Here is a 27,669-nt window from a genome sequence, read left to right on the forward strand (position 1 = left end):
TAAGCGAATGAAGGTATCATATTGCATTCCTATTTTTTTATTTAGATAATTATAAAAGTTAAATATAGAACAACTAACTGTTAACCGGTTCAACATATGCCTTCATCCACTCACGTCACCTGTACACTGAACTATTTTGTTATTATTGACAGCAGCGACAACTACAATATACAGAAACTTAACAATATGGCTGGTTAGACTGCAGACTGATAATTTTATACACCATCCAATGTTATTTTATTTTTCACAAAATACCAAGACAGGAGGAGATTCATAATGAGATTACAATTGGGAATAAGTGATTTACGAGGCCATGCATAGCAGGTGAAATGAAAATGCAACCGTTATGTCGAGTTAGGCTTGCAGTGGCTCATCTCGGAGATAACTAAATAAAGCAGTCAATAAATAAACGATCATAAATATCTAATAAATACCTATGCGGGCTATATTTACAAGAAGCCTACCTTCCGGGCCACATCTCAGCCTTTAAACGAATATAATACAGCACTATCCCAAAGGGATAACAGGTATAAATTATAAAATAAAGTAAAGCTGCCGGCTTAACACTCATTACAAAATAATACTGACACCAGTAACATACACTATCCTCGAGACGGAATGTGCGTCCGGGGCCTTCCCCGCCTCACACCTTCCACTTCATCACAATCTATTCAGATACAACGGAGGACTAATAAATACGACGATCGGGGATCCGCGACATCCAGGAGGGCCGAGGAGCGTGCAGGGCTCCGGGCCCGCCGGCTCCCCGCACACGACGACACAGGTACCGTCCACAACACTCGGAACACTGAATTTATCGACGCGACGATCGACGGATCCGGTATATACAAAAGAGATTCCTTCCGAATAAATTATAAGCTTCGTAAAATAATTATCACATAAATTTTCTTATATTCTCGTTCGATCCACATAACTTAACACGTATAAAGCGCACTAGCGTCCATCAGCGCCGGCCGGGCGGCTGCACGGCCACGGCGGCGGGCCGGCCGGGCGGCGCCAGCGCCACGAGCTGCACGCGCGCCGGCAGCCCGCTCTCGGGCGCCTTGGGCGCGGGCGCGCGCCTCCGCAGCCGCACCCACGCGCCGAAGCAGACTAGAATGGCCAGGAACACCGCCACCGTGGCGCCGCCCGCGATGGACGCCGTCTCCATCATCAGCTGCCGGCTCGTCAGCACGTACGAGTCGTCCAGGTCCTTGAACTCGCAGCGCTGCCCCACGTACCCGCTGCGGCACTCGCAGTTGTAGATGGGGCTGTCCGAGATGACCACGGTGAAGCACACGCCGCCGTTGAGGCAGTAGTACTCGGAGTAGTCGGGCTCGCACTTGAAGGTGGGGAAGGTGACGTTGAGCCTCGGCTGCGGCGGCGGGCGGGCCGGCGCGGCGGCGACGGGCCTCGCGGGCCGCGCCGGCCGCTTGGAGATGGAGCTCGAGCACGCGCCCGCCAGCGCCCAGGCCGCCGACACCACCGCCCACCAAACTATCAACGATTGCATTTTCCGCACGCTCCGGAGGGTACGCGGCTCCCGTATCGGCGCTCGCGGTACGTGCACGATTTTGACATTGGACGGTGACTTATACGAAATCCGAGAGGCGATGACATGACCGCTTTCGAATTTCGAACCCTTCGCTCGCATCCGCGTCGGCGGTCCGCCGAGACATGTTTCCTGTGTTAACTTTTTTTACGTCGCTCGCTCGACGATCACTCGCTCATGACGGAGGCGCGGTTTCTACGGGCGCCCGAGATATCTCATCGAACCCCGCGGGGGCATATCGCGAGAGAAACACTGTATTCGACTCGACACTGATAGTTCGTGCTATTCGATTATTCACGGAGCACATACACACAATGTCCCGTTCGAAACGATACACACAAAATGGTGCTGAGCAAAAACACTGTGCTCGGTCGGTTGTCTATGCGCGACTGACGGTCGGAGCGGAGGGCGTCTACTGCATCCGCCATCTGCCGACGAGAATGAATGGCGGTGAACTCGCGCGCGCGTGTGTGCGCGCCGCGTGCGGACACGGGGAAATACACAAGTATGCGTCATATGGTCGTTTGTGTGCGTGAACCTTTTTTTTTCTTTCGTATGGGATTATGAACAAGTAGTTAGCTTCTTTATCTCAGACATTCAGCCTAGCTTCGTTCTGTATCTCGAATAATAAGCAACTTTACAGCTTTCAAAACGCCCTATTGGTTGTGATATATGAATTACTCCGATTATATCTTCATGAATTATGAAACAGTTACTTAAGTAGCTGATACTTGACCAATGGGTAGGTGGGTAAAGTGTGTACCTATTCGGGTTGCACTGGGCTCTTGAAACACTTGCGCCACATTACGAAATCAACTTAGAAGGTTAAACCTTTAATTAGATTATCTATTTCTATTACGGTACAGCTACTGTGAAACTTGGGAAATTTTAATTAATGCACACAATCTGTACTATAAGTATTTACGTTGTAATTAATAATTGCAATGCACCAATTAAAGTACCTATTAAAGTTCTGTAAGTGGGCATTTATATTTAGGCAGATTGAATTTCATAAATCTCTCATGGGTTTCATTTAAAAATATCGAATCTGATCCACTTGCAAAGAGTTCTACAGAAACTAAGGTTAAGTACCTCATAGGTTACTTACCTAAGTCAGATTAAATAAAATAAATAAATAAATATTATAGGACATTCTTACACAGATTGACTAAGTCCCACAGTAAGCTCAAGAAGGCTTGTGTTGTGGGTACTCAGACAACGATATATATAATATACAAATACATAAATACGTAGAAAACACCCAAGACTCAAATAAATGCCCTTACCGGGATTCGAACCCAGGACCGTGGCTTTACAGGCAGGGTCACTAGTGTCACTAGTCACTACCCACTAGGCCAGACCAGTCGTCGTATTAATGCAAAAGTCCCATAAATTAAGTCGCCAGATTGCTATATTTTTCCATTTAAACATAAGTACATGACGTTCCTATAATTATATAAATATGCGTAAATTATTCTCATTACTTATACCTACTGCCCCTCCTGTACTCCTCCTCATAGAAACAGGATAGCGTTCTAATAGGTCTGTGCTCCTCCTCCGCCGCCTAAAGCCCTGTAATCTTCTTTTGGTTACTAAATTAGGTAAACTTGTTATGTACAATTAACATCAAGGTATTTCACATCTTATGTATTTGTAACTGCTAATGTTGATCTACATAATTATTAAGAAAAAACCTATTTCACTTGAACAATTGAGAAGATAAGTAGTTTTCCTTTCATATCACTGTTATACTTAATGTTGTCGTTTTTTTTTACATATTAACATAAGTTACATAAGTACCAAATCTACTAGTGTCTCAAATTAAATTGGGCAAGCCGATGGTAATCGAATCGAGTCTCGTAGTTTTTTTTAAGGCCACCATCTACACATCGCACCATTTGCATGCAGTCTAGTCTGTTGGTCTAGGATAGGTTGAAAGTGAGTCGAGCGCGCAACGAGTTCGCCGCGAGCGCGCAACCATATCGCGGCGAGCGCGCAACGATTTCGCTGCCGCTGCGTATATATATAGGAGCGAAGTCGTTGCGTGCTCGCGGCGATATCGTTGCGCGCTCGCCTCGCTTTCAACTCGCTCGCAAATCGCCAGTGTAGCCGCGCTCTTACTCAAAAATATGTATGTCCCATGTTCTTAATTCGCTGACATAAAGCCCCCTCCAGAATATGTGCGTGAATCACGGCGCGAAGCCGCGAATGCGAGTGTTAAGGTATCCAGACATGACTAATTAAATCAGTTGATTTGATCAGGAAAATTCATTCCATAGATATACTTGGTCAACCAGATCTTGACAGTAGAAAAAGGCGGCAAATTTGAAAAATGTAGGCGCGAAGGGTTATCGTCCCATAGAAAATTTGATTTTCGCGCCTTTTTTACTGACAAGATTTGCTTGACCATCTATACATACGAAACGTCTTAAAACCATAACACACTACCGCACCTCACCAAGGTGCGGGGCGGTAGTGTGCTATGTCTATAGAGAGTAAGGCCTCCTACTAACGAGCGCTTTTTCAACGCGCGTTAAAAAAGCGCTTGAATCCGTCCACTCGCTAAATTCGATTTAGCGACCAACGCTTTAAGTCGAAAATCCAACAACGCTTGATAAAAAGCGCCACCGCCATCGTGTGAATAAATACTCGTGTATCTGTCGCAGTCGGATCGTATAATCCGCCGTATTACATTACGGCTAGCCGTTTTCTAAAACAGGGGCGTTTTGAAATGCGGCGGTTTAACGATTAGCCGGATTCAATGCGGCTGAATGAGAATGCCATGCTAGCCGTAATGTAATACAGCGAGTCATTAGCCGCCGCTTTGACAGTTTTTAGTTCCCATTTTTAACACTCGTGGCGCTGCCTGACATATCAACAACAAACTATGACAAACGCTGGGGTGTCCATCAAATCTGGAGTACGTCGGACTGTTTCTTTAAAAAAAAAACAGTAACACTATTTCTGAGCGGTTTGCCCTTCGGGCATCTGAAGCTACCTAACGAACCTAACCTACCTATCTATTGATTTAGTGAGACGTCCGTGAAAACATTACACTTTGGGGAAAAAAGCGTAGGTAGGTAAGTAAGTTAGGTTCGTTAGGTAGCTTCAGATGCCCGAAGGGCAAACCGCTCAGAAATAGGAGCCCCGCAAAGCGGGGCTCCGTCTATTTAAGTTGTGAGGGAAATGTTTGAAACTGACGTATGAAGGGCGGAAAAATAAACACGTTTTGGTTCGATGTACATTGCTGCTTTTCTTAGCGCAATTCTGCTCTTTGAGTGTTACATGGTGTTACCCTACTTTAATTTGCAGTACATTGCTACTGACAAGATTTGCTTGACGCACTATAAATTGACATTTAAAATAACCATCGGCTATGTAACTCACCGTGCGAAACATTTAAAGTAGGTAATTTAAAGGAAAAAGCTGCTCACTAGCCTTGGAGGATACAACTAAACGGAGTAGCCATTAACAGGCTTTCCCCTCTGTCGAAAATAGGCGGCCAACGGTCATACACAATGTATGGACTGACGTTTATCTGACATGGCTATTTTTACGTTACGCATACATTTGACGTTCCCCTCCCCCGCAAAAATCGGCAGACTGTTTTGTACAGAAAATTACAGACATGGCGTCTCCGTTTGATTATATCCTCCAAGTCACTAGCAGATACATCTTTCACTCTTAAGCCCCCTCCACACTCGCGTTCGCGGCTTCGCACCGCGATTCGCGCACGAGTGTGGAGGGCCCTTTGCAGGACTTTGTAATAGTGATAACACACTATCGCACCGCACCGCGACCTTGGTGCGTCGCACCAATAAGTGAGAGCGAGAAACAGATATCTCTTCCTCGCTCTCACTTATGGGTGCGACGCACCAAGGTCGCGATGCGGTGCGATAGTGTGTTACCACTTTAAGGCCCATTAGTTGAAACAAAACCACTTGCACCATAGACAATTTTTTTTATCGTGTTGTCAAGTAAATAAAAGCGAGCGTTTTTAAGAAAGCGTGAAACAAGTTAATAAAAAAGTAATGTCAAATGACATATTTGAAACATTCTAAAACCTTATTTTTGTATGATAGCATTTGTTATTTTCCAAAAATAAAGATATTAAATAATTTATTTTTTCTACATATAAAAAGCACACTATGTGTATAAGGTTACAAACTAATGGCATAAAATTTAATTTGAAACCTTCAAACCGAAAATAAACAATCTAAAAGCATACCAAGCTAACTAAATCAGAACGTACACGTCAAACAAACAAAGTTTATAGTTGGCTACTGACAATAGTGTTAATTTTAGTTATGTTTAAATAATTCAGTCTGCTGTATAAACGTCTTCTTTAGTGATAAATTTTTTAGAAATATATGTGTCTCATTAAGTCAACAGTTCCATAATGTCAGAGTCTTCTAAATCAAAGAGTTCTTTGAACCTAAACCCTGCACCGACATTGCAGTGTAAAGATCTTCATGAGTATCTAAAAAGCCGATCAGCACAGTTTCTAGAGACATTATACAACTATCCTACAATATGCCTAGCCGTGTACAGGTAATTTGTAAATACATATTGCTCAGTTATGATACTGTTACTTTTAGGTTATATCGGTTTCGATATGTTTGATTTTTGACAACAAATACAAATTTATAGTTTATTGCGACGTTAAACACGTATTCTGACAAGTTTGTAACTTTGTACTCTTAAGTAAAGGGATTCTAAATCTAAAGCAAAGCTAAGTTAGGTTAGCTTTGTTGGGTTTGTGTACTTTCGATACAGTATACACCAGCCATTACCCTTGTTACGTTGCAGAGAGCTCCCGGAGCTGGCGCGGCACTTCGTGATCAGGTTGCTGTTCGTGGAGCAGCCCGTGCCACAGGCTGTCGTGGCATCCTGGGTCTCACAGGCGCATGCCAAGTAATTATAATTTAAAATGTTTGTTTGTGTGTTTTCAGGAAGGGAAAAGAGCTGTTGCCAATGATATTATATAACCTAGATAGGTTATACTCATACTTGAGGAGCACAAAAAATACTTCCATGTTTATTTCTGTGCCTACGAAGAAATCTGTTATTTTTGATTAATTTTCTCATTCCATCCATCTTTGTCACACTCATTGTTAAACATAAGGTCGTCTCTTTCTCTTTCGGTGTGCGGGAGCTCGTTAGCACGTGCACATTTCTCGCTTGTCCAGCCGCGACTAAAGGCAACTTGTCCAATTTGTCACAAGGTAAGCGCTTCAATTTTGGAACGCCTATAACCTATCTTGAGTTATAAATCATTGGCTGTTGCATGGGAAAGTATTTAAAATAAAATTGAGTGAATGGCTACATGAACATTGTTTTTATAGTGTTAAGAATTGTTTAATTTCTTAAATGTAATGTTTAAAATGACAATTGCGGATTTGGATTTGACATATGTAATTACTAATTACCCTTAACTTAATTTTTGACTAAATCTGCCATAATACTTTTTTTTTTTTTTTTATATTTATTGACATTGTTTCATAATGTTATAATGATTGCATGTTTATAATTTGTGGATTAGTACAATCTTGTAAATATTTTACATGTTGTTGACTGAATACTGTGTCTAACTATTTAATAAGATCTGATTGTTACATATTCAAGCAAATAAATATTTATATTCTATTCTATACATGTATTAAGTAAATTTTGAGCTTATTTCATGGAGACCAATGTATTATAATTTGACTTTGTTGGGTGAAGATCAACTTCAACTTCAACATTTATTCAGCAAATAGGCCACAAGGGCACTTTTACACGTCAACATTGAATTTACATACAAGCAAAATAATAATAATAATACATCAACAATTATTAAATACAACTACAACTACCAAATCAAACTAACGTAATACAATTACTTAGAGATGTATAAGGTCTCTTAATGTCGAATTACATAAAAAAACTATAATAATAATATTAAAATAAAAACAAAACAGATACATGGAATAAAAAATCTAAACTTATTTAGAGGTGTAAATGTCTCTAAGTGTCAGAACTAAAAAATAACATAGTTTATCAAATTATCCTTAGAGATGTATAGGGTCTCCAAGAGTCACAATCCTGTATGATTAACACATTACGAGAAAAAAAAACATACGAGAACCGAATGAGGCGTCTCACTGCAATTAAAAAATAAAGTTACTAAATATATTCGTGTTAGCTTAAACAGACCCGTCTCCAGAAACAGCACCCGTTCACGAGTACGACGCGTATCTCAGCCATCGCCTCCCTCAACCTTCATTCGGGAAAGTGGCGACCCGATCAACGACGCCACCGTAAGCAAAGACTTTTAAGCGAGCATGACATGTTCAAGCTACCGGCCTATATTAATATTAAAATAGTGATAACACTTAGCTGTGAGACACAGCATTTTGTGCTCGTATGTTACATAAAAGACGGTATAGCTTCACATAATTACTAGCCTAAATTGACTTAAAGATGTAAAGGTCTCTAAGTGTCCGAATCATTAAAAATATAAGTATGTACAATAAAATAAAAATAATAAAATGAATAAATACTTAGGGATGTAAAGGTCTCAAAGTGTCAGAATCATTAAAAATAAAATAAATAATTACTTAGAGATGTATAAGGTCTCCAAGTGTCCAAAACTAAAATTAAATTAAACAATATAATCAAGTGAGAACATGATTGTCTCATGTGTCAATTCTACTGGACACTAGCATATTTAATTTACTATGAAAAAATAATATTTATTGAACTCTTATCATACTATCGAAATCAAGCTACAGGCTTAAAGGCATCTCTATCGTGTATAAAATCATTTACAGTGTAGTACGCCTTACTTAACAAGGAGCGCTTAATGTGTGACTTAAATTTGGTAAGTGGTAAATTCGCTATGTCAGTAGGGACTTTGTTATAAAATCGTGTACAGTTCCCGACGAAAGACGTACTAACCTTACGGAGGCGGTGGGCGGGCACAGCAAGTTTATGTTTGTTTCTAGTGTTATAGTTATGGATGTCACTGTTAAGCTTGAATTCGTGGATGTTTTTCCGAACATACATAATATTCTCAAGTATGTATTGAGATGCAAGGGTAAGAATGTTAACCTCTTTGAATTTCTCTCTCAGGGATGCTCGAGCGCCCAGTCCATAGATGGAACGTACAGCTCGTTTTTGCAGCACAAATATTATCTGAATGTCTGCCGCTTTTCCCCACAACAGAATTCCATACGACATAACACTATGGAAATAACTAAAGTATACCAGCCTGGCCGTCTCTACGTTTGTTAGCTGTCTGATTCTCCTGATTCTCCTCACTGCATAGGCTGCTGAACTGAGTTTGCCGAAAGATGTCTAGAATGTGCATACTATGGGCACTAATTAGGAGTACCTAAGTTGTCTAGACAAAGTACTTTTCAGAAAGTCATCAATTGTCATGCTGGCGCATTTATGCAAGACCTGCACAAAATCAGTATCGAAATATTGTTACAGGGAGCAGATAAAGGCAGCCGAAGCCCTGTCGGAGCTGTCGGTGTGGCAAGACGCGCCCATTCCTGGAGGCCTGCCCGGCTGGATGCTGGCACAGTCCTTTAAGAAGAACCTTAAGGTTGCTCTGCTAGGCGGGTAAGACGTTTTACCCTTGAAATGTTTTGGCACATACCAGATTATTATTTCATCAATAATACCATTACAAGTAAGATGTATCGGATTCCTTCGTTTGACATAATTATTGCAAATCATAATGTAATGACTGTGAGATAATCATTAGTCATTCATAATTCTGAAACCGTTAACTTTTCAGCATTTTCGTAAGGTATGTTAGGTTAGGTTTGTTTTATGGCAATCCTGGATACACGTTCCTGAGAAAAACCAAATTATGACTAACGAAAATGCGGACAAACAATACATTATGACTCATGGGAAACAATAGAGACCCCATATGTACTTATATACAGGGTTACTTTTTAGTCAGTTAACAAACTTCGTATAAATGATCGCTAAGGTAAATGAAATATACGTTTTGTTTTATTTTTATCCCTTCTCAAATGAAAAAAAAGAAAAGTGCACCCAAATGATTCCACAGAAACAGTAGAAGACTTGGTCACCCTACTTTCTGACGGCCGTGGCGGGGGCGAGGAGTGAGCGGGGCACCCGCTCGCGGCCAGTGGCAGCGCTTGCGCAGGGGGTAAGAGTGGTGGGCGGGCGGGGAGCTGTGCGGTGTGGGCAGAGTTCAAAGATGGCCGCTTTTGTTCTTCGCCGCGCAGGCGGAGGGTCCCCCCCTCCCCCGCACTCCCCCTCCTCCCCTGTCTTGGACGGGTCGATGCCCGGCGGTTTTAAATTGATTCCAAATCTTCCTTCATACTTTCACGGGCTTAGGACCGTCAAAACCCATGTCGATAGTCAATAAAAAACAAACATTTAACATTTTAAGACAAATTAATTCTCAGATCATAAGAAGACGATAAAGTGAAAAACGACATGTGCTTAGGCGTATTTAAAAATTGGAATCAGCTATTACAATAATTGTTTAATTTACTTACAAATGGAGTCCATTTCTCCTCACTTACACTAATTGTATTTTAATAATTGTTCAAAATGCAGTCCATTTTGCTGCAAGCACAGTCTAGCACGTTTTAGGACATTTCCACTAATGTTCCTTAACACGCGTTGTTCATTTTTCACTTGATCAAATGCTAAAATAATTTTGTTTTTCAAATCATCGATATTCTGAGCTTCTTTGACGTAAACTCTACGTTTCACTTCACCCCACAAATAAAAGTCACAAGGAGTTAGGTCAGGTGATCTAGCTGGCCAGGGCACCGGTCCACCGCGCCCTAACCTCGGTTTCCATACCTCTCATCGAGGTACTCGCGCACGATACGGCTGTAATGAGGAGGGGCGCCGTCGTGCATGAAATAAAACTCGCGTAGGTAGCGCAGAGGCACGTTTTCCTCGATGTGGTCCTCAATTACGCCCCGGTATGTACAACCGGTATTTCTTAACACAGGCAGAATCTCTGCCTCGTACAACCTACGAGCCGCTCGCAGATTGTTATCGGCTCTGGCGTACACTCTCACCATTTCATAAAACTCGCGGTTTGAGTACATCGTTTCGCTTTAGCTCAGCGGCGAGCGAGGAGAACATGAAACGACTGTCCGTCAGAGAGCGCGGCGTGAGACTGAGCGGCGCGCGCGGTGGCTTTTGTGTGGCGGCGCGCGCGCTCCCCCGCCGCGCGCACTCCCCCGTCGCACACACTCATGCGTCGTGCGCCGTCCATGACCAGCTGTGTGGTGTAGGGTGTGCGTAAATTGTAAAAATTATTAGGGATAAAAATAATAAATCGTAAAAATAAAAAGTACATGTTTTTTTATTGAAATGGGTTCTATTAACGATACTGAATTCAGGGTTTTTTTTTGTAAGCTGACTAAAAATTAACCCTGTATATTTTGGCAGATATTTGCTGTAAACTATGAAATGCCATTCATCCAAACCAGGGATGTTGCGGATGCCGATTTCTTGACATCCGCGGATGCGGATGCGGATTTTTAAAGGCTCACATCCGCGGATACATAAAAAACGTCAAATATTACATTTTAGTAATTTTTATTTCAAAAAACCGGCCAAGTGCGAGTTGGACTCGCGTTCCAAGGGTTCCGTACAATAAGTCCCACTCACGCTTGACTGCTAATTTCTAAGTTTTTTTTGGCTAATTACTAAATTACCTAGCAGTCTAGCACTTCCGCCGATGCTAAGACGTTCCTGTACCGAACTGTTCCACATCCGCATTAAATCCGCATCGATTTTATGCGGATGCGGATGTTGAAAATAATGCGGAAGTTCCGCGGTTGCGGATGCGGATGTTCGCAACATCCCTGATCCAAACTTGTGTTTATTTTAATGCTCACCTAATTAGTTATCTTGACATGAGTAGTGGTCGACCATGGAGCATGTCGATGTCCCTCGAGCCAGACGGCAAAGCTCGTGACGTGGCGTTCCTGGACGCGTACGCGCTGGAGCGGTGGGAGTGCGTGCTGCACTACATGGTGGGCTCCGCGCAGACCGAGGGCATCTCCGCTGATGCCGTGAGGATCCTACTGCACGCTGGGCTAATGACCAGGTCCGTTGATCCATACCTACTTCCATAACATGGTGAACTGGGAGACGACGCAATTTTTAGGGTTCCGTAGCCAAATGGCAAAAAACGGAACCCTTATAGATTCGTCATGTCTGTCTGTCTGTCTGTCCGTCTGTCTGTCCGTCCGTATGTCACAGCCACTTTTCTCCGAAACTATAAGAACTATACTGTTGAAACTTGGTAAGTAGATGTATTCTGTGAACCGCATTAAGATTTTCACATAAAAATAGAAAAAAAAAAAACAATAAATTTTTGGGTTCCCCATACTTGGAACTGAAACTCGAAAATTTTTTTTTCATCAAACCCATACGTGTGGGGTATCTATGGATAGGTCTTCAAAAATGATATTGAGGTTTCTAATATCATTTTTTTCTAAACTGAATAGTTTGCGCGAGAGACACTTCCAAAGTGGTAAAATGTGTGTCATCCCCCTGTAACTTCTAAAATAAGAGAATGATAAAACTAAAAAAAATATATGATGTACATTACCATGTAAACTTCCACCGAAAATTGGTTTGAACGAGATCTAGTAAGTAGTTTTTTTTTATACGTCATAAATCGCCTAAATACGAAACCCTTCATGGGCGAGTCCGACTCGCACTTTAAACTTCAAATCACATGCAAATGCGTTCAAGGAGTTAATACAGCAGTGATTTCCTACAAGAGAGGTAGCACAGGTAGCACACAATACTTTTCAACACACTTTATTTGTTTTTATGAATATATATTTGTAGAGACGCAGAGGACGGTTCGGCGGTGATAACCCGCGCGGGCTTCCAGTTCCTGCTGCTGAGCACCGCCAAGCAGGTGTGGCTGTTTCTACAGCACTATCTGCACACGGCTGAGAAGAGAAGCTTGTCCGCCGCCGAGTGCCTGGCGTTCCTCTATCAGCTCAGCTTCAGCACTCTGGGCAAGGTAGGCGACACACTAACACGTTTCCTGGAACATTTCCTAGCAATAAGGCGGCTGTTGTGGAATTTCTACTAAATGTGTAATTTAAAAAAAATATATATAAAATTTAATCTGTTTATTTCATAAAATAAGCATGCATATTTACAAAACTTAACTACTAATCTTAAATTAAAAAGATTTTTGGAGTTAAGGAGTCTAGGTAGTCATATAGAATTAATTATAATTATAATTAATGTGTGTGTGTGTGTGTGTGCACTATGTGACAAGGTAGCTTGGCTCACTTAACCCATTCATGGCCACGAACCGCCGAGCGTACACAATACGCCAGGCCACCATACAAATCGTTTTTAGCTAAAACGCATGACTCAGCTTATGGGTCTCGAGCCTGGCGCGAACGGTAAATAAATCGCCGCTTATGAAGCCGGCCAGTTGGACAGCATTATGCAACATTTTTACTAACCACCGATTTTCTGTGCCTATCAAAAAAGAAACTAATTATTGCAGTTTGTAGGAGTGAATATTTTTACTTTCTACAAGCGTTTAATGTCTGACCAAGCTAAGTTGGTAGCAAATTTTATAGCCCAGCCTGTGCAAGTGTTCATTTAAACGTCATAATTTCATATAAGTATGACATTTAAATTACACTTAGGTACTCAGCCTGTGCTATCAAAATCGCTGCCAACTTAGCTTAGTCTGATTCTATTTAACTTGCCGTGTTTTTGTTGTTGTTTTTTGGGGCAAATCTTGGAAGTTAAATTAGAACCGTTTCCCGATTTAGATGAAATTCAACAAAGGTGAGTTCAGGGTTCCAGAATTCGTAGCCAGGTCATTCGGATGAAGCAGGTTCGGGGTCCAGTTCATAGCACAGTCGGTCAGGTTAGGCGGGTTCAAATTCCGGTAATCCATAGCCATGGTCACAAAATACTAGGGTTTGCTCCCGGTACTGAGTTTGTATGGCGAGAACCGGGAATTCCCGGTTCTCGCCATACAAACTCAGTACCGGGAGCAAACCCTACAAAATACGAAATCACTAAACAGCACAGGAGGAGTATAAAGTCGCCAACGAATAAATCGTGACTAAATAATATTTTCCATGTTACTCCAAAATACATCTCTAATAGGGGGGATGGGATGAATCACATCTTGAACTCTTGTGACAAATACCACATGAAAGATAATACCGCCGCCGCCGTTCGGATGCATTCCTTGTTTATTGTCCAAGTGTGTCCGATAAGCTTACACCTGGTCGGTCATTATCTTTGTTTTGGTAAACGCCATTGTATTAGTAACAATAGAGAACTTAAAATCTGAACTCTGCCAAATGTACTATACTTCACATAGGAAATCGGAACCCCCGCCTGACTTACAACTTGGATGGCACCCCACTAACGGCTGTAAAAACTCAAACTGACCTAGGCGTTAGGATCTCAGAGGATTTAAAGTGGGAAGAGCACATCTCTACAATGGTAAAAAAAGCCAGAAGCCTCGTTTACCTCATTAGAAAAGCTTTCAAAACCTTGACACCAGAAATGATGTTAAAAATTTACAAAATGTACGTCAGACCCATACTGGAGTATGCTTTTCAAGCCAGGAGCCCTTACTTTGCCAAGGACATAGATATGCTGGAGAAGGTGCAACGGAGTTTCACGAAATTACCAAGGCAACTTAAGAACAAACCATATGAGGAGAGACTGAAGGAACTGAAGCTCACTACTCTTAAGCACCGCAGAGAACGTGGAGACCTAATAGAGACGTATAAAATACTCTCTGGGCACTATGACCTCAAGGATTTTCATGAAATGTTCAAGCGCAACAACACCCGTCTGAGAGGTCATCACTTAAAGTTAGAAAGGCATAAGTCCCACAGTAACCCATACAAACACTTTTTGAGCAACCGAGTAGTGAGGGCTTGGAACAAACTTCCTGAAGATGTGGTCTCAGCACAAAATGTGAACCAATTTAAAAATCAACTAGACAAGCACACCTATACATCAACTTGTCAATGACAACTGTCAATGATTACTGGATACAGGCAATATCAGTTGTCACAACTGCCTGCCTGCTTATAGAATAATAATAATAAAAAAAAAAAAATGTATTATAGTACTTACTTTCTAATCTGCCGTAGAAACCACGATGTTTGAAAAAACTTGTAAATATTTGTCACAAACTATTTGTTATACAATACATATTAGTTAGTGGTGACTGTTTCAACCGCCTTGTTCTATATTGAAACGAAAAAAATTAACTTTAACATCATTGTTAGTAGGTAATTGCCTAAGATACAATACAACGATCACCAAATATTATGACATAAAAGTACAGTGGGAAAAAATCCTCGTTGCCTTACCCCTCATACAAAACAAAATATTATTATACTACGGCTTGGTTCCTACAAATTGTTGCTTACCATCATCCAAACAGTAATCAGTTGTAAAATGGTACAATATCAAACAGCTTCAACATGAAATAAGCTTTAAAACTAGCCAATAAAGTTTATTTTAGCCTGCTACGGAAACATTAGCAGTTTTTACAAGTAGCGCCAGGCCACGGTGACCCATAGATAGATAGATAGATAGATAAATCGTTTATTTGTTGTATACCATACCTTGAGCCCTGTCAATAACTTCTGAAATATATATATTTTTTGTATTTTTTCAATATAGATTTTTCTGTTTGCTAGCATCGCATTATGTATCTAGAATTTCAGTATATTTACTATATTGCACTGATAGTAAACCAAACTTGAATATTCGAGACCCTGTTTTCATTAAAAAAAACGTGTTTATAATTTTTATCCTAATATGCCTTATAGAAATGATTGTTAGCTTATATGTTACTTACGTTATTACATCAAATTACGTTTCGTTTAAGTTTAAATCAGAATTGATTCAGGACACACATGTGAGTCACTGGCCCTGCGGAACTGTTTGAGCATGACCCATACGCTGAGTCGCTGGCCCTGAATGGGTTAACTATGAAATGTAACATCCTATGTATACCCTATCTTTCGCAAATAAATAACTTATGACTTATGTTTCTTGTTTGAAGTGTGTAATAATAAAACAATATGGTATGGACAATCCGAAACTCGAAATGTAAGGCGCGCCGTACGTAACGTACCCTGTTTACACACAGTAAAAGGCCAACATTTCTTTCACTAGTTTATGTTATTAATTAATAGAGTACCTTATGTTTAATATTTATGCCCAATACCATTTTTTTCTTTACTTTCTACAGTCGCCATGAGATATATTGGAGCGGCCAGGGTGAATCCATCCAATGAAGGCCATCGGAACAAGCACTTTAACGCCTTGATAATAGAGGCGTGTTCAGATATTTGTTAGCGCCTTGGACGCCTCGATATATCTGACGGGGACCGTACAAAAGAGAATGATGAGGAAGCGCGTAACACGCTTTTAACAGTAGTCAGGAAAGGTTACTTAATCAAGTGTATGATTCTAGAAAATCTCGTTATCCGGCTTGTATATAATGAAGTATCAGGTATTATTGACCGCAGCGTAGCGAAGGTCTACGTTTTGACTCGGGCATTTTGCTTTTGTATGTCCGGATGTTCTCCTCTACAGGTCGCAATTCTTAACCGATTTTCGTGAAATATTTGTGACCGAATTCTATGACTAAATAAAAATTTTTTGTCGATCCGGTTTTTGGAAATTTTTCAAAATGGCGGAGTCGTGATAGCTCCCGCCTAAACAAATAGTCGTATCGGTATCATAAGAGTTTTTTCTTTTTGAGACATATTTACATAGTAAATGGCAAAAAATGCAGAAAAATTGTATTGCTGGTTTAGGCGGTATTTAGATATTTAGTTTGTACTCGAGAATGAGTAGCCGAATTTCGTCAGCTTAGCTAAGAACTATCATGGCGTATTTTGTAAACAATCGCTTTTTTTTATTTGCACACAGAAAGTCTGGGTTCGATCCCCAGTAAGACATAGCTTTTTGTATTTTTTTTTTTCACTTAAACTTCGTATTTTTTTTAAATAAATTAAAATCTTTGTATTGTTGATTGATCAAACCGCTGTGTGGTGCTGTCATCGTGCACGGTCCCAATAAGCTATGCTCGCGAGGTCTACAGCTCACAGAGCCACTAGTATAGAGTGTATGTTTGTTGGCAGGACTACAGCACGGAGGGCATGAGCAACAACATGCTGGTGTTCCTGCAGCATCTGCGCGAGTTCGGCCTCGTCTACCAGAGGAAGGTACGCCCAATACTGACATGTATGTTAGTCTATCTATAAGGTAGACTCTGTGCCATAGACTAGGAATCCTCTAGACTGAGCATAGTAACGCTACCCCCTCTGCCACTTATACGGTAGTTTTACTCCATCTTCGAGTCAATCCCGTGCCGTGATTGGTCCGTGTCTTTGAACGGACCAATCACGGCACGGGATTCGCTCACCTCGTCCCCGCGCACCCCCGTATTTTTGGCAGCATCGGTTTCATGAAATAATTGCTCTAAACTCAGTCTAGAGGATTCCTAGTCTATGCTCTGTGCGGAATGAGTCGTGGAATGTATGGGGCCCGATACATTCCACGACTTTTCTCTTTCCGAACAGACTATACGTATGTGATATGGGCCCTGTTGCCTTAATTAAATTTTAAAATAAATAACACTCGTTTTAACCGACTTTTATAGCCGGCTCAATACTTAAATAACAGACCGATTGCCCCAAATTGTAGTTCTGTGTGTTTACCTATAAAACGTGTCACTTTCAGTGCTTATACTCCTTTAAATCATATTAGTATATTTCAGCGTAAAGCCGGCCGCTTCTACCCGACCCGCCTCGCGTTAAACATAGCGAGTGTGAGAGGCGACGCCGATATATCCCAGCCCGCCGACACTCGCGGATATATAGTCGTGGAGACCAACTACAGGGTGTACGCGTACACGCAGACTAGCCTGCAGGCGGCCTTGCTGGGCCTGTTTGCGGAGCTCGTCTATAGGTATTTGGCGCCGTAAAGTTTTAAAGTAGGTTTTTATAAAGTTTTATCTGTAAGAATACATTAATGTCATGTTGACGTGTTGCAGGTTTCCTAACCTGGTGGTGGGGGTGCTCACCCGGGACTCGATCCGGCAAGCGCTGCGCGGCGGCATCACGGCCGCGCAGATCATCAAGTACCTCGAGCAGCACGCCCACCCGCAGGTACTAGCCGCGTGTCCTAGGTGACCTAGCCTAGTAGCGTCTCACCCGGGACTCGACCCGGCATCACGGCCGCGCAGATCATCAAGTACCTCGAGCAGCACGCCCACCCGCAGGTACTAGCCGCGTGTCCTAGGTGACCTAGCCTAGTAGCGTCTCACCCGGGACTCGACCCGGCATCACGGCCGCGCAGATCATCAAGTACCTCGAGCAGCACGCCCACCCGCAGGTACTAGCCGCGTGTCCTAGGTGACCTAGCCTAGTAGCGTCTCACCCGGGACTCGACCCGGCATCACGGCCGCGCAGATCATCAAGTACCTCGAGCAGCACGCCCACCCGCAGGTACTAGCCGCGTGTCCTAGGTGACCTAGCCTAGTAGCGTCTCACCCGGGACTCGACCCGGCATCACGGCCGCGCAGATCATCAAGTACCTCGAGCAGCACGCCCACCCGCAGGTACTAGCCGCGTGTCCTAGGTGACCTAGCCTAGTAGCGTCTCACCCGGGACTCGACCCGGCATCACGGCCGCGCAGATCATCAAGTACCTCGAGCAGCACGCCCACCCGCAGGTACTAGCCGCGTGTCCTAGGTGACCTAGCCTAGTAGCGTCTCACCCGGGACTCGACCCGGCATCACGGCCGCGCAGATCATCAAGTACCTCGAGCAGCACGCCCACCCGCAGGTACTAGCCGCGTGTCCTAGGTGACCTAGCCTAGTAGCGTCTCACCCGGGACTCGACCCGGCATCACGGCCGCGCAGATCATCAAGTACCTCGAGCAGCACGCCCACCCGCAGGTACTAGCCGCGTGTCCTAGGTGACCTAGCCTAGTAGCGTCTCACCCGGGACTCGACCCGGCATCACGGCCGCGCAGATCATCAAGTACCTCGAGCAGCACGCCCACCCGCAGGTACTAGCCGCGTGTCCTAGGTGACCTAGCCTAGTAGCGTCTCACCCGGGACTCGACCCGGCATCACGGCCGCGCAGATCATCAAGTACCTCGAGCGGCACGCCCACCCGCAGGTACTAGCCGCGTGTCCTAGGTGACCTAGCCTAGTAGCGTCTCACCCGGGACTCGACCCGGCATCACGGCCGCGCAGATCATCAAGTACCTCGAGCGGCACGCCCACCCGCAGGTACTAGCCGCGTGTCCTAGGTGACCTAGCCTAGTAGCGTCTCACCCGGGACTCGACCCGGCATCACGGCCGCGCAGATCATCAAGTACCTCGAGCAGCACGCCCACCCGCAGGTACTAGCCGCGTGTCCTAGGTGACCTAGCCTAGTAGCGTCTCACCCGGGACTCGACCCGGCATCACGGCCGCGCAGATCATCAAGTACCTCGAGCGGCACGCCCACCCGCAGGTACTAGCCGCGTGTCCTAGGTGACCTAGCCTAGTAGCGTCTCACCCGGGACTCGACCCGGCATCACGGCCGCGCAGATCATCAAGTACCTCGAGCGGCACGCCCACCCGCAGGTACTAGCCGCGTGTCCTAGGTGACCTAGCCTAATAGCGTCTCACCCGGGACTCGACCCGGCATCACGGCCGCGCAGATCATCAAGTACCTCGAGCAGCACGCCCACCCGCAGGTACTAGCCGCGTGTCCTAGGTGACCTAGCCTAGTAGCGTCTCACCCGGGACTCGACCCGGCATCACGGCCGCGCAGATCATCAAGTACCTCGAGCAGCACGCCCACCCGCAGGTACTAGCCGCGTGTCCTAGGTGACCTAGCCTAGTAGCGTCTCACCCGGGACTCGACCCGGCATCACGGCCGCGCAGATCATCAAGTACCTCGAGCAGCACGCCCACCCGCAGGTACTAGCCGCGTGTCCTAGGTGACCTAGCCTAGTAGCGTCTCACCCGGGACTCGACCCGGCATCACGGCCGCGCAGATCATCAAGTACCTCGAGCAGCACGCCCACCCGCAGGTACTAGCCGCGTGTCCTAGGTGACCTAGCCTAGTAGCGTCTCACCCGGGACTCGACCCGGCATCACGGCCGCGCAGATCATCAAGTACCTCGAGCAGCACGCCCACCCGCAGGTACTAGCCGCGTGTCCTAGGTGACCTAGCCTAGTAGCGTCTCACCCGGGACTCGACCCGGCATCACGGCCGCGCAGATCATCAAGTACCTCGAGCAGCACGCCCACCCGCAGGTGAGATACTTATACTCCTCCTCGAACGTCTGTGACCCGCGACGGCGGATACAGGTCGGCGGAATTACCGTTCCGTTAGCAACGGGATCACAGAATATTCAAAATTCAGTTTATTTTTTTGTTAATAAAACTTTTATCTCGTATTTATTTTGAATGTTCAGATGTTACGCGCGGACTCCGGCGGCATCCGGTCGGCGTCGGCGCTGCCGCCGACCGTGGTGGACCAGGTCAAGCTGTGGGAGAGCGAGCGCAACCGCGCCCTCTACACCGAGGGCGTCGTCTACAACCAGTTCCTGTCGCAGGTTCATACTTTTTAGGGTTCCGTACCCAAAGGGTAAAAGCGGCCAAGTGCGAGTCGGACTCGCCCATGAAGGGTTCCGTATTTAGGCGATTTATGACGTATAAAAAAAAAACTACTTACTAGATCTCGTTCAAACCAATTTTCGGTGGAAGTTTACATGGTAATGTACATCATATATTTTTTTTAGTATTATCATTCTCTTATTTTAGAAGTTACAGCACGGCTAGCACATGATGGGCGCGACAGTCGACAGGCGAGAAAATGCCGCGACATAGAGCTCTCTCGCGAATCGTTAGCATAAGAGCCGCGCGACAACCCGCTGTCTCGCGGACAAATGTCAAAGCGACATAATTTTGTCGTTTGACAGTTCCACGCGGGATACTCTCGAAAATCGTAGCACGAGTGTACTATGGGAGACAAAATGTCCCGCGTTTGAACGTCAAAATGAGAGAAATTGTCTTCGAGGCTAGAGGGTCGCGACTAGGGTTTGCTCCCGGTACTGAGTTTGGCGACAAGCGCATTTGGTCGAAGTTTTGTTGACTTTTGTTCTAAAAGAAAGATAATTTTCCATATTTTATATTTATTTCATACTACAACACTTTTTTGTTTAAGTATAATTTGAATCTTGAGTTTCATGATCATGCCATTCATATCAAAATTATTATATTTTTTCACAATGACTTGTTTGTTCTCTTAAGTTAAACGAAAATCCGACAGAAAAAAATCTAAGCCTAAGATTGTACGATCACGACCACATCAACAAAGCAAACCTTTGGTGGCGAATTGACTGGGGGATAATTAATAGAAACATAAATAATTGATACAAAAATATTACATTGCTAATCCGGGAAACAATTACGTGCTATCAATCAGTGCTAACCCGTTATATTTACACGCGTATTTTTACATGCAATTATTGTTGACAACCTATATTATGTCGCTCCTTAGGTATTTCCATTCATTGTGGGATATAAACAACACAATCCCGACCTGAATATTGCGATCAACCTCACTTATAATAAGTAAATGCAAAAGTAAATCTGTACCTATGTACCTACAGTCAGCAGCAATAGTTGCTAAGCGGGCGAGGTGTTCAAAATGATCTTGACGCGACTTTATTGTTAAGAGAATAAGAGCGCGTCAAGGTAATTTTGAACACCTCGCCCGCTTAGCAACTATTGCTGCTGACTATATGTTACCTCTTGACGCTTAATCCGCCGAACCGATTTAGACGAAATTTTGTGAAACAACATTCCACAAAGAATGCAAATAATGAATCTGGCAGCTCAACTCAAACTCCACCTCACAGAAGACCACAGCCGTAATACTTACTTTGTAGTGTACGAGTTGGTACTAGCCTAATCCTTAAGTTACGATTCCCACCGACCGGCTGGAGTTGGGCCGCGCCGGAATGCTTTTTCAGTGTACCTATTTACATAATGTGTGGCAGAAGCGATAGAATCCGTCCGGAGCCATCCGATCCGCAAGCAGCCGACCGGCTTTGGGCATACAAATGTGAAATGCGCTCCGACTCCGACGAATCGTACTTAAATCTGAGTACCTATCTCAAAAAGGTCAAAGTAAATCAAATCATTTAAAGTTTTTGGTAGTATTTATTTAAAAGTCACATTATTTGAGAAGTGTTATCAACACTCGACTGTCCTTGCACGGAGTAGGTTCCCAACTTGAGCCCTTCTATGTCCTCCGTGATGGCAGGAGGGCTGCGGTTAGCAGCAGCATGCTTAGGTGTAGAGAATACCTCCGTGTTTGATGATAGGCTTGTGCATGATTGTCATTCAATCTATCTTCGAAGCCAGCAATGCAGCGGCTAGCCAGCCATAAGGGAGATATGTCGGGGATTAGCATAAGATATTTAGTCTGTAAATAAGATTTAAAAGGAATGTAATTTTTTTGCAAAAGACAACGGAAAAGAGCTTTATGAAGATTGAATTGTGTACGTAAGTACTTACAACTTGACTTCTTCGTAAAGATGGTATTTTGTTAGCCAAAACTTTTAACAAAACGCCAATTATTCGTAAGGAGTTGTATTTTAATGATTAGGTAGGTAATCTTTAGATAATTATAATAATATATTCCAACTTGTAACGACAAAGCGAATCAAATTTTGATTGACAGTATTGACACTGACATTTTCGACTTAAAAATAATATTTGCTATTTCTTATTCTTCATACTGCGAGAAAGAGACAAAGTTATCGTGACTAGGGACGCTCCGTTTCTAAGGCTGACTATTCATTACTTATCCGATTATTATTTTACCGATTCAGTGTTGCCACGAATGAAAAGTTTGTTCCATGTATAAATGGCCACATTGGCTAAGTCGCGCGCGGGATGGCTCTCTCTCGTGGAACTCTTTTCTCGATGTGCGAACTCATGCTGCCAAAATCGAGGAATTGACAGATAGAGATAGAAATTTGTGACGGGCGACTGCCGTCTCTCGCGGCGCGAGCTATCTCGCGGGTAATCATGTGCTAGCCGTGCAGGGGGGGGAACACACATTTTACCACTTTGGAAGTGTCTCTCGCGCAAACTATTCAGTTTAGAAAAAAATGATATTAGAAACCTCAATATCATTTTTGAAGACCTATCCATAGATACCCCACACGTATGGGTTTGATGACAAAAAAAATTTGAGTTTCAGTTCGAAGTATGGGGAACCCCAAAAATTTATTGTTTTTTTTTCTATTTTTGTGTGAAAATCTTAATGCGGTTCACAGAATACATCTACTTACCAAGTTTCAACAGTATAGGTCTTATAGTTTCGGAGAAAAGTGGCTGTGACATACGGACGGACAGACAGACGGACAGACAGACAGACAGACATGACGAATCTATAAGGGTTCCGTTTTTTGCCATTTGGCTACGGAACCCTAATAAAAACGGGACCCTATTACTAAGACTCCGCTGTCCGTCCGTCCGTCCGTCCGTCCGTCCGTCCGTCTGTCACCAGGCTGTATCTCACGAACCGTGATAGCTAGACAGTTGAAATTTTCACAGATGATGTATTTCTGTTGCCGCTACAACAACAAATACTAAAAACAGAATAAAATAAAGATTAAAGTGGGGCTCCCGTACAACAAACGTGATTTTTGACCGAAGTTAAGCAACGTCGGGCGGGGTCAGTACTTGGATGGGTGACCGTTTTTTTGCTTGTTTTGCTCTATTTTTTGTTGATGGTGCGGAACCCTCCGTGCGCGAGTCCGACTCGCACTTGGCCGGTTTTTTCTACTGCCGTACTTTGTCATTTAAAGGGTCGTGTGCACACCTATAAACCCCTACCTTATAGTTGTCGAGACGAGTCTTTAGTCTATCTATTCTCCAAAAAAGCATTTGTGCGTACACGCAGTATCTTTTTGACACTTTTTCGATACTTCGTGTAATGACCACTGTTGCGGACCTTATTTTAAATGTCACCTCGGACAAATAAGCGAACCGTAGACATTTTTTTAAATTTCATTCATTCTTTTTCCGTCCTTAACCTCCATTATTGCTACTTGAATCAGGGCCGGATTAAGCATGTCGGGGCCCCTAGGCAGTGCAATGCTCGGGGCCCCCTTAGGCCCTTACAGTCAATTCTGCATACATAATGTTCATTTTTCAGTTCAGGGAAGTATGTTTGTGGTTTTAATTTCAACCTTCAGGTGTCGGTTGAGCCGATCCGAACATGGTGAGCGATGTCTTTTTCGCTCTTATTGCGTGGACATAAAGCTTTTTTCTATCAGTTTTTGCCGATTCCTTTTTGCGTCAAGTGTTGGGAGAGCCCTTTTTTTCTCAATAGGTAGTTAAATATTGTGCGAGGATGCATGCGAGGTCGAAGCCGTGCTTCAGGATAAGCTCAGCTAGAGCACAGATGCCAACCAATGTCCATTGTATTAAAAAGCGAGACCGCAGGCCGAGCTTGGCGCAGCGAGGCCAAAGGCTAAGCTGAAGAAGAGGAGATTTGGAAGACAAACCAAAAATTGAGGTGTGAGGCTGAAGGTCGAGCTCAGCAATCCCCACATTACTTAACAAGCCCGAAGCGTACTTATAACCAGCGAGGTTAGCTTTCATGCTAGGCAAAAGGCCAAGCTTCTGAAATCAATGTTTATATTTGTTAAAAAGCGACGCCGAAGGTCGAACTGTAAGAAAGCAGCGCTCTGACACGAACCAATCGTCAAATGTTACTCGACAATAATATGTCTTAAGCAAGAGTTACTCGGAGATGAGGTATTAGACCCTCGGGAGCCTGAAAATCGAGCTCGATATTACAGACTTTAAATCTATAAAATAACATAATTGACATAATCATCTAATGATCGTGTATCTGAGAAACTGATATTGTACATTAAGTAGGTATAAATATTTAGGTACAATAAAAACAATATTAATAAATTTTGGCCATATGAAACAAATATTGTTTTTGGCGCGCGCGGGGCCGCCGGGGCCCCCTAGCCGAGGCGGGGCCCCCTAGCCGAAGCGGGGCCCATAGGCAGTTGCCTACTCTGACTTAGGGTTAATCCGGCCCTGACTTGAATGAAAAATATTTGTTAAATTTACAATTTTACTTCAACGTAAGTGCTCGGTCGTAGAAAAAGTATCGTATGCGACGTCGTTTAACCGAGTCAAAAAACACTCGTGGCGTCTTTATTAACAATTTTCGGCTCCGCCTCAAATTGTTACTCACACCACTCGCCTCTTTTGACCTCTCTTAAACAACGGTCGCATAAAATACTCTCTCTCTGTATCAATTTATGTGAAAATCCAGAATGTTTCATCACATTCCTTCTATATTAATTTATCCGGTTCGAAGAGTATCAACACACTGCTATCGCTTTCTTTAATGTTTCATCACGTTCCTTCCATTTTAATTTATCCGGTTCGAAGAGTATTAACACACCGCTATCGCTTTCTTTTTTATTCTTTTTGTTACTAGCGAGCTATTTATTTTGATAAATTGATTTATTAACCATCGCCCTTATTAATTCTAAAATGGAGTTGAATAAATATGAAGCTCGGGGCTAAAGTATGTAATGTCATAGAGAAAAAAATACATAGTGCTCACTCCATACATCAGTTCAGACTATTAATTTCAGTGTCTACATCTAGCATCGAGTAGCGGAACTATCAGTACTGCTACTTGACAATAGATGTAGCACCGACCGGAAAGTCTTATCTCAACAGCATAAGACTTTCCGGTCGGTGGCGACATCTATTGTCAAGTAGCAGTACTGATAGTTCCGCTACTCGATGCTAGATGCTAATAGTCTTTTTGGTACTAAAACGGATGTATGGAGTGAGCACTCTATGTATTTTTTTCTCTATGGTAATGTACACAGAGCGAGTATGCGTGTAGTGTAGTGTAGTGTGGTGTGGTCGGTTGCAGGCGGACTTCTCTGCGCTGCGCGACTACGCGCGCGGCTCGGGCGTGCTGATCTGGCAGAGCGAGCGCACGCGCACCGTGGTCGTCACCCGCGCGGGACACGACGACGTCAGGCGCTACTGGAAGCGCTACTCCAAGCGGGACTAGCCGGCCCGTGTGCCGCTACTGGAAGCGCTACTCCAAGCGGGACTAGCCGGCCCGTGTGCCGCTACTGGAAGCGCTACTCCGAGCGGGACTAGCCGGCCCGTGTGCCGCTACTGGAAGCGCTACTCCGAGCGGGACTAGCCGGCCCGTGTGCCGCTACTGGAAGCGCTACTCCGAGCGGGACTAGCCGGCCCGTGTGCCGCTACTGGAAGCGCTACTCCGAGCGGGACTAGCCGGCCCGTGTGCCGCTACTGGAAGCGCTACTCCGAGCGGGACTAGCCGGCCCGTGTGCCGCTACTGGAAGCGCTACTCCGAGCGGGACTAGCCGGCCCGTGTGCCGCTACTGGAAGCGCTACTCCAAGCGGGACTAGCCGGCCCGTGTGCCGCTACTGGAAGCGCTACTCCGAGCGGGACTAGCCGGCCCGTGTGCCGCTACTGGAAGCGCTACTCCAAGCGGGACTAGCCGGCCCGTGTGCCGCTACTGGAAGCGCTACTCCGAGCGGGACTAGCCGGCCCGTGTGCCGCTACTGGAAGCGCTACTCCGAGCGGGACTAGCCGGCCCGTGTGCCGCTACTGGAAGCGCTACTCCGAGCGGGACTAGCCGGCCCGTGTGCCGCTACTGGAAGCGCTACTCCGAGCGGGACTAGCCGGCCCGTGTGCCGCTACTGGAAGCGCTACTCCAAGCGGGACTAGCCGGCCCGTGTGCCGCTACTGGACGCGCTACTCCAAGCGGGACTAGCCGGCCCGTGTGCCGCTACTGGAAGCGCTACTCCGAGCGGGACTAGCCGGCCCGTGTGCCGCTACTGGAAGCGCTACTCCGAGCGGGACTAGCCGGCCCGTGTGCCGCTACTGGAAGCGCTACTCCGAGCGGGACTAGCCGGCCCGTGTGCCGCTACTGGAAGCGCTACTCCGAGCGGGACTAGCCGGCCCGTGTGCCGCTACTGGAAGCGCTACTCCGAGCGGGACTAGCCGGCCCGTGTGCCGCTACTGGAAGCGCTACTCCAAGCGGGACTAGCCCGCCCGAGTGAGCCCTGGTAACCACGCGCCAGGTGGATATTGTGGAACCTTTGCCGGGCAAGATATTGAAAATATATACACTTGACTGTATGAAAAAGTTCTTAAAACTTGAACTTTTTCATACAGTCAAAGGTATGACGTAATGCGACCAAATGCGACGTAATTTTCTGTAAGTCGAGGAAGGTTTTTATACGTTTATATGTTAAATACCTAAAACTTAATTTTAACGCTGTGCGTTCGTGAGTAGTAAGTTTTGTAAATATTATGTTAAGGTTTTTAAGTAAATAAAATAATAAGCGTTTAGATTGTTTGTATTTTATTCTTATAACTGACCATACAAAATATGTATTCGATATACAATAATCACTCATACGTTCAACCTTATTAATAGTTCATCACATTGCTTTATTTAATTATAATTTAATAACCGAGTTAAAACAATATATTGACAATAATACAGTTAATTTTTACTACGTATTAGATGTAGGTATGCACAATATTTTTATTTGTTTTTGAATGCAAAGGTGATACAAGTGTTAGGAAATTCGCAACGATCGAATGGTGAAAAATTAAAACATGACCGAAGGGAGTGTTTTAAATCGACACGAGATACGAATTACCTATTCGCACATGTATCGTATGTACAATGTTTTACAGTACATAATTATGGCCCTTTAAATTTTCGACATAGGCTCCGAAAGTAAAACCATGTGCATGAATTTAATTTTATGTAGTAAGTATGGTCGTTTGATCGTATCGGTCGCAGGACACATGATTATAATTATGGGGACCTCGGTGGCGCGCCGGGCGCCTCGGCCGCCCCCTCTCCTGTGTCCTGCACACTGTATACTGCACACTGTAAAATGCACACTGTACACTGTATACTGCACGCTGTACACTGCACACTGTATACTGCACACTACACTGTAT

General features: G+C 44.3%; 2 protein-coding genes across 2 annotated transcripts; one reads left to right on the plus strand and one right to left on the minus strand.

The window, feature by feature from the left end:
- Positions 1-213: 213 nt before the first annotated feature.
- LOC134655095 (protein spitz-like) lies at positions 214-1,997 on the minus strand. Its single transcript, XM_063510557.1, has one exon. The coding sequence runs from the start codon at positions 1,652-1,654 to the stop codon at positions 965-967; it is 690 nt and encodes a 229-aa protein (XP_063366627.1). The 5' UTR covers positions 1,655-1,997; the 3' UTR covers positions 214-964.
- Positions 1,998-5,831: 3,834 nt separating this feature from the next.
- Positions 5,832-25,725, plus strand: LOC134655075 (general transcription factor IIH subunit 4). The gene is made up of 10 exons (XM_063510538.1): positions 5,832-6,103; positions 6,362-6,466; positions 9,029-9,160; positions 11,469-11,654; positions 12,407-12,587; positions 16,723-16,806; positions 17,361-17,551; positions 17,637-17,751; positions 20,060-20,200; positions 25,582-25,725. Exons 1-10 carry the CDS (start codon positions 5,952-5,954, stop codon positions 25,723-25,725), a joined length of 1,431 nt encoding a protein of 476 aa, XP_063366608.1. The 5' UTR covers positions 5,832-5,951.
- The last annotated feature ends 1,944 nt before the right edge of the window (positions 25,726-27,669 follow it).

The sequence above is a fragment of the Cydia amplana genome, chromosome 16 (assembly GCF_948474715.1).
Source record: "Cydia amplana chromosome 16, ilCydAmpl1.1, whole genome shotgun sequence".
Taxonomy (NCBI): domain Eukaryota; kingdom Metazoa; phylum Arthropoda; class Insecta; order Lepidoptera; family Tortricidae; genus Cydia; species Cydia amplana.

What these genes read in the sequence shown, in the direction of transcription:
- LOC134655075 (XM_063510538.1), top strand. Translation starts at nt 5,952, where the DNA reads ATGTCAGAGTCTTCTAAATCAAAGAGTTCTTTGAACCTAAACCCTGCA. An exon ending in ATATGCCTAGCCGTGTACAG is followed by an intron (nt 6,104 to 6,361) that starts GTAATTTGTAAA and finishes GTTACGTTGCAG; the next exon opens with AGAGCTCCCGGAGCTGGCGC. An exon ending in TTTGCGGAGCTCGTCTATAG is followed by an intron (nt 17,552 to 17,636) that starts GTATTTGGCGCC and finishes GACGTGTTGCAG; the next exon opens with GTTTCCTAACCTGGTGGTGG.
- LOC134655095 (XM_063510557.1), bottom strand. Translation starts at nt 1,654, where the DNA reads ATGCGAGCGAAGGGTTCGAAATTCGAAAGCGGTCATGTCATCGCCTCT.